Genomic DNA, 12,837 nt, shown 5'->3' with positions numbered 1-12,837 from the left:
TTTGCAAGTTGTGGGTTTGATCTGCAGGCTGTATTGTAGTGTCAGTTTTCAAGTGGTGAAGATTAAATACTGGATGATTGATAGTGTTCCCATAGAAGGCAGCAAACCTGCCTACTTAAGAAAAAAGATTCTGGGAGTAGAGCAACTGTCACCCAAAATATGTCTCAGTGCAGCCTTTATCTAAACAAGTCTGATACTTTGAACCTCTAGGATCAGGATAACCATCCTTGGAACAGGATCTGTCATATGCCCAAATGTAGTGCTGTTACTCTCCTGCTCTAATATTCCATCATATTTACAAATACTGATAATCTCCCAGTCTGGTAAAAACCTGTTGCACCATGTGTGGAGCATACAACATTTTAGCAGTGTGTATGGAAAGTATAAATGTATAAACTGCCCTATTCTTTAGCACTTTATATGTGCATGTATATGTGTATATGTAAAATTAAAGGTAGGAACATATACCTGGTCTGTTCAAGCTGTGCTTGTTTCTCTTGCTGGTGTTTACATCTTAAATCAAGTGTCAGTCTGACCCTCACATATTACTTTGCCAGGCTGTCTCTTTCAATATCTGCTAGACAAATAGGGTGTGTTAGTTTTCACTTCCTTGCAGTACCTCTTTGTATATGGTAGCTTTCAACTGCGTAGTGTAAATGCAAGAGATCTAGATAATTTCTCTGGACAGGCAGGTATTTGGGGCATGTTACCCTAACTCTTACATAATTTTTCTTGTTTACTACCACAGGAGAAGAAAACTTGCTGGCAATTTTGAAGAGGAGATGGTGGAAGTACATGATCCTGGGAATAATAGATATAGAAGCCAACTACCTGGTAGTCAAAGCTTATCAATACACGACTCTTACCAGTGTACAGGTAAGGACTCAAAGGATTTCCTCTTATGAGGTAAGACAATAGGTCCAGTGGGGTCAGTGGTGTAGTATCCATTGGCTTCAGTGAACCAAAAGCTAATTGCTGCCTCTGACTTTTCTGTGCTTTTTAATGCTGACTCATAAGACACATTTTTTCATGTTGGACTTTTATTACTCAGTATTTTCCAAACTGCACATAAACATTCTTACTTTCATTTTATTTCTCTGTGCTAAACCATTCATAATCACATTTTTGGCATAATTTAGTCCTTCAAGGAAATATTTTCAGATTGGCTGAAATGTTTTTCTCACTTTGTGTTGTACTTGGAGAAAGCACAAGCACTCCTTTTAGGATTCCTTAATTAGATCTGAGTTTCTAAAGGTCTCTGGTGGGTTGACCCTGTCTGGACATCAGGTGTCCACCAAAGCCAGTCTATTACTCTTCTCCACAGCTGGACCAGGGGAGAGGGAATATAACGAAAAGTTTTTTGGTCAAGATAAGGACAGAGACAGATCACTCACCAGTTACTGTCACAAGCAAAACAGACTCAGTTTGGGCAAATTAGTTTAACTTATTACCAATCAAATCACTCACATTCTTCCCCTGCTCCAATGTGGGATCCCTCCCACAGGAGACTCTTCTCCACCAACTTCTCCAATGTGAGTCCTTTCTACAGGCTGCGGTTCTTCACAAACTGCCCCGGCATGGGTCCCTTTCACAGGGTGCAGCCCTTCAGGAACAGACAGCTTCAGAGTGGGTCCCCTCCGGGGTAACAAGTCCTGCCAGCAAACCTGCTTCAGCATGGGATTCTTTTTCAACGGGTCCACAGGTCCTGCCAGGAGCCTGCTTCAACACAGGCTTCCCATGGGATCATAGCCTCCTTTGGGCAGTCACCTGCTCCAGCCTGGAGTTCTCCACAACCTGCAGGCAGATCTCTGCTCCACCATGAACCTCCATTGGGCTTCAGAGGGACATCAGGCCACCATGGTCTGCACCACGGGCTGCAGGGAAATCTCTCCTCTGGCACCTGAAGCACCTCCTGCTTTCCTTCTGCACTACTCTTGGTGTCTGCAGAGTTGCTGCTCCCACATGTTCTCACTCCTCTCTCAGGCTGCAGTCTCTATTGCACAGGGTTACTTTTTTTTCTTCCTGCTTAACTGTGTTATCTCAGAGGTGCTACCACTGTCATTGATGGGCTCAGCCTTGGCCAGCAGCAGGTCCATCTTGGAGACAACTGGCATTGGCTCTGTTGGATACAGGAGAAGCTTCTGGCATCTTCCCGGAGAAGCCACTCCTGTAGCCCCCACTGCTGTCACAGCCTTGCCAAGCAAACCAAATGGAGGGTGTTTAGGATCCCAGAATTAGATCAGAGTGCAAAAGTTGTCATTAAGTAAAATGAATGCAGTTTTTATGAAGTAGTCCTACTTTAATGCAAGCCGTCAGATGTGTTATATAACAGTTTAACTGAAGCTATCAAAAAGTGTACTCCCTGTTAAAAAATTATATGTGCAGTGAACAAAAGATGGGGTAGCGATTTCTTCAAAGATCCAACCTGGATATTTTATTTCTAAAAACACAAAAGAATCAGGCTTCCAATTTAAGCGGAAAAGTGAATAATAGAAACATTTTTAAGAGACTGGAAATTGTCTGTCTTGGGAAATCATTGCATACTTCATTGCTACTTGTTCTAGAACAAGTCTAGTACCTCTTTACATTATTTTTTAATAACCGAGCAACACTAGGTAGTGTTCAATGTATTTTATACCTTACTCTCCTGAAGGTTGCATTAGAGGTAATAAAATAAAGGAACACCAGTTAATGTTCTGCAGGATCAAAGCTAATTAAGAGTGTATTTCTTCCATAGCTGAAAAATCCTGAGCTTCTTTAGCTGAATAAGGTGCAAAAATAGAAGAAAACTATGAATTCAAGGAATTTGAATGTGAGGTTTATGCTAAATATTCACAAGTGCCTCTGGCATCAGAATCCAGCTTTGAGGATTCTTTGCATCATGCCCAGACAATGTAATATTGTTTTTAACACTTTTCCAAATCTGATTACTTAGTATAGAATAAAGCTTAAATCCACATAAACCTCATATTCTCTGATTTTACAGCCACTAAAAGCCTCGAAGAGAAAAGCAAACTGAATTGCTTCTTTACCATGATTCACTCACAGCGTGTATAAACAGCAGACTGAGCAGGATGATTCAGGTCATTAAATCCCATCTCCCAAAGCCACCAACAAGCACATATCAAAGGTTCATCTGGCCAGACCTATGAACCTCCACTTCCAGAAGATGCAGATCCTCAAGCCATCAGTGCAATGAGCACGGCCTTTAGTGTATTGTGTCAAGAGATCAAAAGTTACAGTGTGATGGGGAAGCAGGCAGGAGAGTTCAAGGGCATCAAGGGCATTGCTGGTGCCTCGACAGGGAATTTGTTAGCTGAAATCATCCATGTTCTCCTTTTAAACTGAGAGAGAGGGAGAGAGAGAGGGGAGTGGTGTATCAGAAGAACTGTCAGAGGGCACAGACAATGTCATGTCCATTTTTAGACCTCTTCCACATCAAAATTACAACGAAGTTCAGGTTTCTTTCCTGTGTAGCTTGAAAGAAGGAACAGGTAGGAACTCAAATGTTGTCAAGATTTTTTTCAGGAGTGGAATGAAATCAGTGTCACCTTTTCCCATAGTTGTCCTTGTTTGCTCAGATACATGTGGAGTGACTGGGATATATCTGCTGCATTTTAAATTCATTTCATGCCCTAATATGAATGAGCTTTTAAGTGACAAGCCTGAAGAGATGATGAGAATGGGACAAGTATGAGGTAATATATTAAGATGTTGAATCAAATGACACATTTTCTGAAATGTAGCCAAACCCCCTATTGCATTTAAAGATGAAACAGAAGCAGTTCAGGGGATTATTCAGCATTGGCCAAAGTGTGTCATGGTATGAAATGAAGACTGAAAAAGTGGAAAATAGAAGATGAAGAAAAGAAAGCTTTTCCTAGAATCTGATTTTTGAAGAAGCAAACAGGACTCTCAAGAGAAAGGAATTCTCTGTCCTGAAAGGCCTGATCCTGCAGGAGAGCTACCTGTGAGGCCATAAATGCTTGGTGGCATGTAGCAAAAAATGTTCAAATCCTTTCAGAACTGAGACCCAAGAAACTATTGGTACCTGCCACAAATCAGCATGACTTTGACTGAAGTCTGTGGGAGCTGTGCACGTGTATACACTGGGCTGAGAATTCAGCCCTTCAAGTCAATTCTGGGGGATTTTATCCTCAACAGGCTGTACACCAAGGCTTTTTTGATGGAGAAAATGTAAGACTTTTTGAAATTGTCACTTGAGTAAATGAGAAATCTTGCAGTATTTTTATAGTAGTGGTGCAGGGACCATTTCAGTAGGAAATCAGTTTTACAGAATATCCTTTTTTTCCACATGACGTCTCTGCTCCGTCATGCAAAACTAACATGCAAGTGTACAGTGCTTGTGGTGCTTTTAGGCAAAAAAACATTACACTGGTCCCAGCAGAAAGCCAAAACTTAGCAGTAAAAATATACCTTAATTGCAAATGCTTTGATTTCAGCTTCAACAAAAAACATTAGTATAGAATAAAGCTTAAATCCACATAAACCTCGTATTCTCTGATTTTACAGCCACTAAAAGCCTCAAAGACAAAAACTGAATTGCTTCTTCATTCAACAAGTAGCTTTAAACTCATGGAACTGTCAGAGTTTCTAGTTTTTACTCCATCCTTTTTTTTTTTTTTTTTTTTAATATATTTGGTCTTATTTCATCATGGTTCCAGGAAAAGACTAAAAATGGTGCCCTACTTTTCCTCAGTGTTTCACACCCAAATTTTTCCTATATTTTAAGATTTTCGTTTGTCTTTGATCTGGGAAAACGAGATTTTTTAATAAACCTTCCTACATATCTTTCTCTGAATGCCTTCAGAATCACAGTGAATGAGAACATGTAGGCACAAATCAGAAATTAATATGGTCCCTAACCTTTACTTTTGGACATGCTTCTGATTATTTCAAATCTTCATGTACTCTATAATTACTATCTGAGAATGTGACAGTCCGTTTCATCATAAGATGAAAGCAAAGTACTGTGAAGCCTAGAAACACACCATTTTCCTCTTTAAAAAAAACCCCAACAAACAACTAAAATACCTCCTTTATAAATTAAGTGCCATAAAAATTAGATTGAAAATCAATGCTCTATTTATATTTCAGTCATCAAGGTGTAGGTCGTTTGATAAGGATAAAATCCAAGTTACCCCTTAGGCACCAGCGGTGCAATCCAAGGACAACTAGGTTCAATGGAACAATGCATGAAGCTCACACCTAATTGTCTACAAATCTAAAATGTCATGGACATTTATTATCCCTTCTCCTGCTCCTCAGAGCACAATCTTGGGGCATGAAAATATGTTTGAACCTATTAGGTTGCTTCTTCTTTGGTAGCTTTAAGCTCTGGTTCTTTGCATGCCTGGAGTGATTCTGTATTCATGGAGATAAATGCCTAAATATCTGCCTCCATTAAAAAACTCAAAAGCTAAGTATTCCTACATCAAAGTACCCCAAGAAACTCAATTTGTTAGATACAATCTTAGCATGCTTCAAGTACTTGCAGAAAGCCTGGAGTGCTTTGCAAGTTTTAAGTGTGGAGCCACCTTTTTCCTAAAGTCATAGCTTCTAAAGCAGTGGCCCACAGAAAGGGCTTCACTTTACTCCATCTTGGCTGGAGGGATGGAAACTCAAGCTTCCTATGGCCATGAAAGTACATGAAACTAGGCCAGGCCAGTACATGAAAACTGTTCCCTAGAGGGTACTCTTAAAAAAAACTGAGTATGCATCAGTTAAAAGGCACAGGAGTTTGTACATGGATCAATTTGATATCCAAACCCACCTATTTCAAGAAATACCAGAGATCAGTCACACTTAATGTTATCAGACATACGTGTATTGATTCCCAGATGGCCCAAACTTATGTAATGATCTTTAGTTTCTCTTTGTTGTATTACTCTAACTTGCAGTAGATTTTGCAGCCTTCTTGTCTGTCAGCTGTACCAGATCCAGAACATACACTAAGCATTCTCTTGTACACTGGCACCTGATCCCATGGACTTGTTTTAAAAGCTATGTACTTAACTTTCAGGACTGCCTGTGGTAATGTGTGTCATATTTATCCTAATGGGTTTTAAAACAGCCCTAGTGTAGGCCTATGGAAGGTTTAATAACTATTCAAAAAGGATATTTTAAAAACTGTTAGAGACACCTTTTACACAGCAGATAAAATTGCTTCCCGCAGAGGGAATTAAAAGATTCTGAAGTTATTGCAGTTCTTTAGATAAAGATATTAAATTTCCTTGAAACTATGTTTTGACTTCAACTTGCCTGTACTGCATTTACAGTGTACCACACACACACATCCTCCCAAATCCATAATATCTTCCACTAAGCCTGTTTGTAACCTTTTCTGCCAGGCAAGTGCTTTCTCATCATATCAAGCTGCATTATGAGGCAGACTGCCCTCACCCTTCTCCCCACGTTAATTAGCTCTCCTTGCTGCAATATATTGTTCTATCCATCTCCATATTACACTCATGTTGCACTCTCTAGAGGTGATGTTATCCTTTCTCTGTGTTATGACATCACACAGAAATCTGGATTATTTCTGCAACACCTTGCATAATAGTACTGCAGAGTATACATACAATGTCACAAGAAGAGAGGCACTGTCAAGGAGAGAGAGATGTTTCTGAATAGCAATTCATCTGGTAATTTATTTCTTGGGCAATCAAGCCTTTGATTGGCATGATGAAAACAAAGGTAGTAAAAGCTGGGATTTATAGACACCAGGAGAAAGGCTATAAAGCTATGATGTGGATGTTCTCAACTACTCTTAGATCACTGTGAGGCTCAGCAGTACATCACACTTCCAATTACCTCTGGCAGTTTTCATATCTCAACAACTGCCACCAGAAAAGGAAAGGAGTCAGCAGTAAGTGCTTATTATAGGAGAGCTGGATGGCAATAGACTTTACTTTGTTCTTGGTCCCTGTGGACTCAATGTACATTGAGGCAGAAGGTTTGAGGTGGTTTTGAAGCAAATCTGGGAGGCAAGGAGCAGGGAATGTGTAGTATTGAAGTTGTTGATCCACTTTGTCTGGTGGCTGCTAATGTGAATTATCCCAAAAGCAGAGATAAATTCCACTCCTTCCCTTCCTCCTCCCAGCCTATGAATGTAAGATTGACCATACTTTCCTGTTCTGCTTCAGGGCAGTGAGGAAATAGTGCAATGTTAATAAAGTTTGCAGATCAGCATTTTGCAGAAGTGTTGCATACTATACATATATATGTATTTTTATACTGTGAGAAGGTATCTTGTATCTGATTTATTACCAGACTTTGGGTTACTGTTCTGTCTTTTAACTTGTTACGTAGGTGTGGTTTGCAAACCAGCCCCTACAGCATCCACAAGATATCTGTGTGTGTGTGTTTGAAGTCAACAGAGCTCTCAGTATCCAGAGCTCCTGCCTCTACTGACAAAATTCACCCAGAGCCAAACTTTTTACTAACATATATATGCAAAATCTCGTTAAATTCATTGGAGCTGTGCCCATTACAAGAGCAGAGATTTTGGGGTCCTGTGCCCGTTTTGCATATTTTGGCAGGTGTCATGCAAAAGCAGAGGTTTTTCTGCACGATTTTTCTTAGGCTGAGATCTAATCCCCCACAGAGCTTACAGCAGGTGGAGAAGTTTCTAATGAGTAACCTTGAGAAAATGATCTGCCAAGCCCTTATCCAGTCAACTTATTTTGAGAGAAGCTAAACAGAAAATGGGGGTGGAGGGTGATTCTGCAGAAACACATGACTGCTGGCAGAACTGCCTTACAATGATCTTTTTCTGACAGTAGTATGTAGAATCAGAGGAAGAAGTCAATGAAAGGAAAGGCCATTCCCGTGGTCGGTTTGTAGGTAAGTTTTCCTGGTATTTGAGCAGATCTGTATAAGCACAGCTGGAGTTCATGTATAGAGAAGATATGAAGAGGTATTTTTTTAAAGTCAAGATGTGATTACTCATGTTGGTACTAAAGCATGGCCTTGTGAAGAGAGTTGAGAGCAGAGGAACTGTGGGTTGGATCTGACCACCACCTTTCATTTAACATAACTTTAAGGAGCCCCTAAACTCTTTCTATGTACACAGAAAGCTGAAGCTGTGAGAATCCTCCTCTCAGGTTTTGATACGTACACGTCAGATAGAGGTGAAGGTCTTTCACTAGTCGAAGTTTTAAGTGAGTTTCTGTGTCCACAGGGAAAAAGAAAACACTGAGAACAGATTAGAGAATTAAAGATTAAAGAAACTGATAGGAACAGTTCTAGAAGCATCAAGAAAATTTGGAGATCTTGTGCGCGAAGTGGAGAAGACTGGAAGCAGTCTTCTGGCTTTTGTTCCACATCATGGAAATAAACATTTTTACATTTTTTTAGAACAAATTACATCACTGATTCTTTCACCAGTCTCCATACCTGAAGTACTGTACATTTTGACTGAATGAAAAGTTAATGATTTCCCATTAATTTTGTGATTAAATAAAAGCCATGCAAGAAAAGTGGTTGTGATGAGGTAGCAAATAGAAACATGAAAGATAAAAACAGAGCTCCCTTTTTTGTTTGAATTGCTTGAAATAACCCTGTCAGAGATGCTGCCAGCATCCACACCTTTCCTGCAGAAGGTTTTGGTTGCAGGGCAGCATAATTGCAACACAGCTCCCCTGGCAGCTGGCATCCATCTTTGTGAGGGTTCACATCTCATCTGCTTTTGTTGAATCAAATGTGTGCGATATTGTGAAGGTGGTGTAAAAACTGGAGGAGAAAAAGCCCTTGAACAAGCCACGAACCCTTTCTTCCTTTGAAAAACACAAAGTAAGTAACAGAAGCTGTGTCTCTTACTGCATCTAGCACTTGCTGTTGTATTAAAATTTCCAGATCACATGCTGAAATTCTATAGCCATCATGTGTACTTGGCCATACAATGTTTGACGGATATGACACTGATTTTACTGATCCCTCTGCTCTGGAGAGCAGGGTAAGTAGAGGGTGCAGCTGATTCTCCACGTGATTTGCTGGAGGGCAGCGCTAATGAGAAACCCCTAATGTGAAAAGAAAGGGCTTATAACTGGGGGGAAAAAATCCAATGAATGTTTAAAAAGGAAGATTCAGCTCAGCTGTTCCCATAGGGAGTTTGCTGACCAGCTTTTTTCTTTTTGATATCACTACAAATCAGCAGTTCACACTCTGTATTAGAGGCCTTTATTCTAAAGCTTGCCAGCTCTCCCTTCCAATGATTCAACAGTACATTCTTGCTGTAGATGTGTAGAGGCATGCTGAATTTGTGATACCAGAGACTGGATTTTTACTGTTAGCAGGACAGTATTTGTCTATGATTCAAAAGTATAATAAAGTCAACATAATTTAACAAACAAGTAATCAGAGGAAATAGATTTCAACATTGTGTTTCATCAACAGACTTAGATGCAGTGTATCTTTTAGAGTCAAATAATAATCTTCAGTTTCTACAACAACATAACATTCTTACAATAAAAAGAAGTTTCTATAGGACAGTATATCAATAGATTACATATTTTTGTATCCTGCCTTCTAAAGCAGCCCCATTTGGAGCTGTGACTGAAGAAAGCCACAAACACAGCAGTGTCAAAGAACATGGTCTGCACGACCCCATGGCAACACAGGAAATACGTTTTCTTTTAGGTTAGTGAGATATAATAACTTCTGTGATTAACAGGAATGCTCATTAAAATCAGACCACTCATTAATTCAACTTAATGAAAGGGTATAGGTACTACCTTTTAAATAAACAATTTAAAAGAAGGAAAACATCGGAGATGATTATTTGAGAAATATTGATAAACAACTGACTTTTATGTACTATAAATGAAATTCAGCTAAGCACAATCTGTCTTTGTTACTATAAAAGCTTTGTAGACAGAAAAAAATTACAATTAGGTATAATACTTTTTCTTAATAGCTGAAATAGTTAATAACAAACAAAAGAAAGAAAAAATGGCAAAAGAACTCCACCAGTAAAAAAGCCATACTGCAGATGAGGTAATCCTCAATCTCATATCTTTTGTCTGTGGAATACACGTGCATTTTTTCTTCTACTAGACAGGTTTATCTGAGGAAAAAAAGAAAGGCAGGGCAAATTTAGTGCTGGAGAAGTGAAATATAAAGCAATACCTGAAAAAGAGTTAAGCAATATTTACTAGGTTATCTTATTGCTTATATGGTAGTAACCTTATTTATTTCTGTCTGCTTCTTTGTTTAATTAAAGGTATAAACTAAGCACAGTTTAAGAACTATATAATGTCAGTGAACGCTATCTACCTTTCATGTTTGTATCTGTTGATGCTGCAGCATTCCAAATAGCAATTTGTGGATTAGACTTTGGACTGCCAGCCCAAGGAGGCGTTTGCTAGCTGTTATCAGCATCATTTATTTGTAACAGGTTCTGTTCATGCGTCCTTTCACGTTAGTTCTTAAAAGACACACATTCACATACTTGAAAGCATAGGTATGTTTAAATATTTATGGAATGAGAGGAATTTTTAAAATCTTCCTTTAGAAGACTGTTAGTGGGAATTTGCATGTTGAAGTACACATGCTGCAGGTACAAGCAGTTTTTAAACTCATAGAACAATTTAGACTCATAGAACAGCCCAGCTTGGAAGAGCCCTCCAAACTGGTCCAATCTTCTGTGGGAAAGGGAGCCTAGATGAGATTATTTAGGACCGTGTCCAGTCACATCTTGAAGACCTCTGGTGACTTTACCATGTCTCTGGGGAGTTTGTTCCCACTGTAAAAAATATTCTTTCTTTATTGAGATGAAACCTTTCCCAGTGTAACTTGTGTTCATTCCCCCTTGTCTTCCCTTTACTCCACTCTGATGAGACCCCACCTGGAATACTGCATCCATCTCTGGGGCCCCCATTGCAGGAAGCCCATAGAATTGTTGAAGCAGGTCCAGAGGTGACCACAGAGATGATTAGAGGGATGAAACACCTCTCCTCTAAAGAAAGGCTGAGAAAATTGGAATTGCTCAGAATGGAGAAGAGAAAGCTCTGGGGTGACCTTGTAGCAGCATTTCAGTGCCTAAAGGGATTTTACAGAAGAGCTGGAGTGGGACTTTTCACAAGGGCATGCAGTGACAGGACAAGTGGTAAGGGTTTTAAACTGGAGGAGTGCAGGATTAGATTATCAGTAGGAAGAAATTCTTCCCTGGGAGGGTGATGAGGCAGTGGAACAGATTGCCCGGAGAAGCTGTGGAAGCCCCATCCCTGAAAGTGTTCCAGGCCAGGTTAGATGGAGCTTTGAGCAACCCGGTCTAGTGGAAGCTGTTTCAGCCCATGGCAGGGGAATTGGGACTGGATCATCTTCAAGGTCCCTTTTGACCCAAATTTTTCTATAATTTTATGGTTCTATGATTCTCCATGTGATTTCTGTTAAAGAAAGAGCCTCCATCTTCTTTGAAGCCACACATTATGTAATGAAAAACTGTGATGAGGTCAGAAAATGGTGAGTTAAATTCACCTGTCCAATGCCACACTGGGAAGGGATGGGACAGAGGCATTCAAGCCTTCAGGGATAGCTGTGAGCAGGGTAAGAAGTGCCTGCCTCCTTGCTGTTTGGTACCACCTTTCTGCACCTTCAGCAGAGGTGATGGGTGTAGTGTGTGCCAGTGCAGCTGCTGAAGGACAGACATCCAGCAAGTGCAGGCACGATGGCATGAGTGTGGAGTGAGACAGGAGCTGTTGAGCCGTTCCCACATCCTGTAGGTTACACCGAAGGGTGCCCTTCCCTCAGATTCCCAGGATCTAATGTGTGTGCTTGGTACTCCTCCTGCCAGCCCTCCCTGCCCCAGGAGATGGCTGCTCCCAGCAGGATGGCTTCTGGAGTTGTTCCTGTGGGTGTGGTGTGTTGCACGTGCCTGTCTTTGCCCAGCCCAGCTGCCGAGTGTGAGCTGGGTACACACTGGGTGTGCTCCAGGCGCTGCAGGGGCAGAGCAGATGCCCCGTACAGGCGAAGAAGCTTGTTCCAGTTCTTTCAGACCTTGTCCCTTGTTGTGTTCTGACAGTGAAGGATGGCATTTTGAGGACTGCTGGAGAAAGTTTTCACTGTAAAGAGGCCTGACCATGACTATTAGATTATTAGCTCTCACTTTAAATGCAGAACCTGCTTTTAATATCAACTGTTCCCATTTGTAATTTCCCTCATCTGTTCTGCAGCTCTTTGGGACTGTTTGAGACTGCCAAGAGCAGCATGGTCCCACTGATAAACTGGTTTTCTTCTGAAGGGTTTTGCCTCTCACTGTCTGGAAAATATTTGAAATGAATGGGTTTTCATGGCACGCTCTTGTTTTTCAAAGAAAATTTCAGGGAAATTATCCTTAGTCCAAAAATTGGTATATATATATATATATGGATATGGATATGCATATGCATATGCATATGTGTATATATATCTACAGAATTGCAGTTCTTCATTACCTGTATCCTTTTAGGAAGTAGGATTAAAGTCAAGTTTCTTTGGGTGTTTCTTACACAGGATTTTTGTTTCCTGGCGGCATGCACCAGTTTCTAAAATATATTTTAATTTTAAAATCTCAAGCTCCTCTCAAAAACATTTGGTGCATTTCTTTATTTGTCACAGCTTCTCTGGGCTTATTGCTGGATGTCTCTGAAAAAAAGAATTAAAGATTGTGTTTCATAACATTTCTTTGAGAAAGCTCTTTCCAAGGGTCTACTGGCAAGAAGACTGAGTTTCTTGCACTGCATGCAAGATGGGGGGTTCAGGTTTGGGGTTTTTTTCCTTCAAAGGCATATGGAACTCTATTTTCACAGATATAACAGTCACCACAGGGGCCAGATT

General features: G+C 40.3%; 1 protein-coding gene across 1 annotated transcript in view; it reads left to right on the top strand.

The window, feature by feature from the left end:
- SLC35F1 (solute carrier family 35 member F1) overlaps positions 1-12,837 on the top strand; it is a gene marked incomplete at its 5' end in the record, with an annotated part of 226,762 nt that overhangs the window by 180,414 nt on the left and 33,511 nt on the right. The window contains one exon of the mRNA XM_082302686.1: positions 749-876. Within this exon, the coding sequence (XP_082158812.1) occupies positions 749-876 (128 nt within the window). The remainder of the gene's footprint in view (positions 1-748; positions 877-12,837) is intronic.

This window comes from Coloeus monedula (genome assembly GCF_965178545.1).
Source record: "Coloeus monedula genome assembly, chromosome: 2".
Taxonomy (NCBI): domain Eukaryota; kingdom Metazoa; phylum Chordata; class Aves; order Passeriformes; family Corvidae; genus Coloeus; species Coloeus monedula.
Note: the sequence above shows the minus strand (reverse complement) of the source record. Positions and strands in the feature narration are given on the sequence as shown.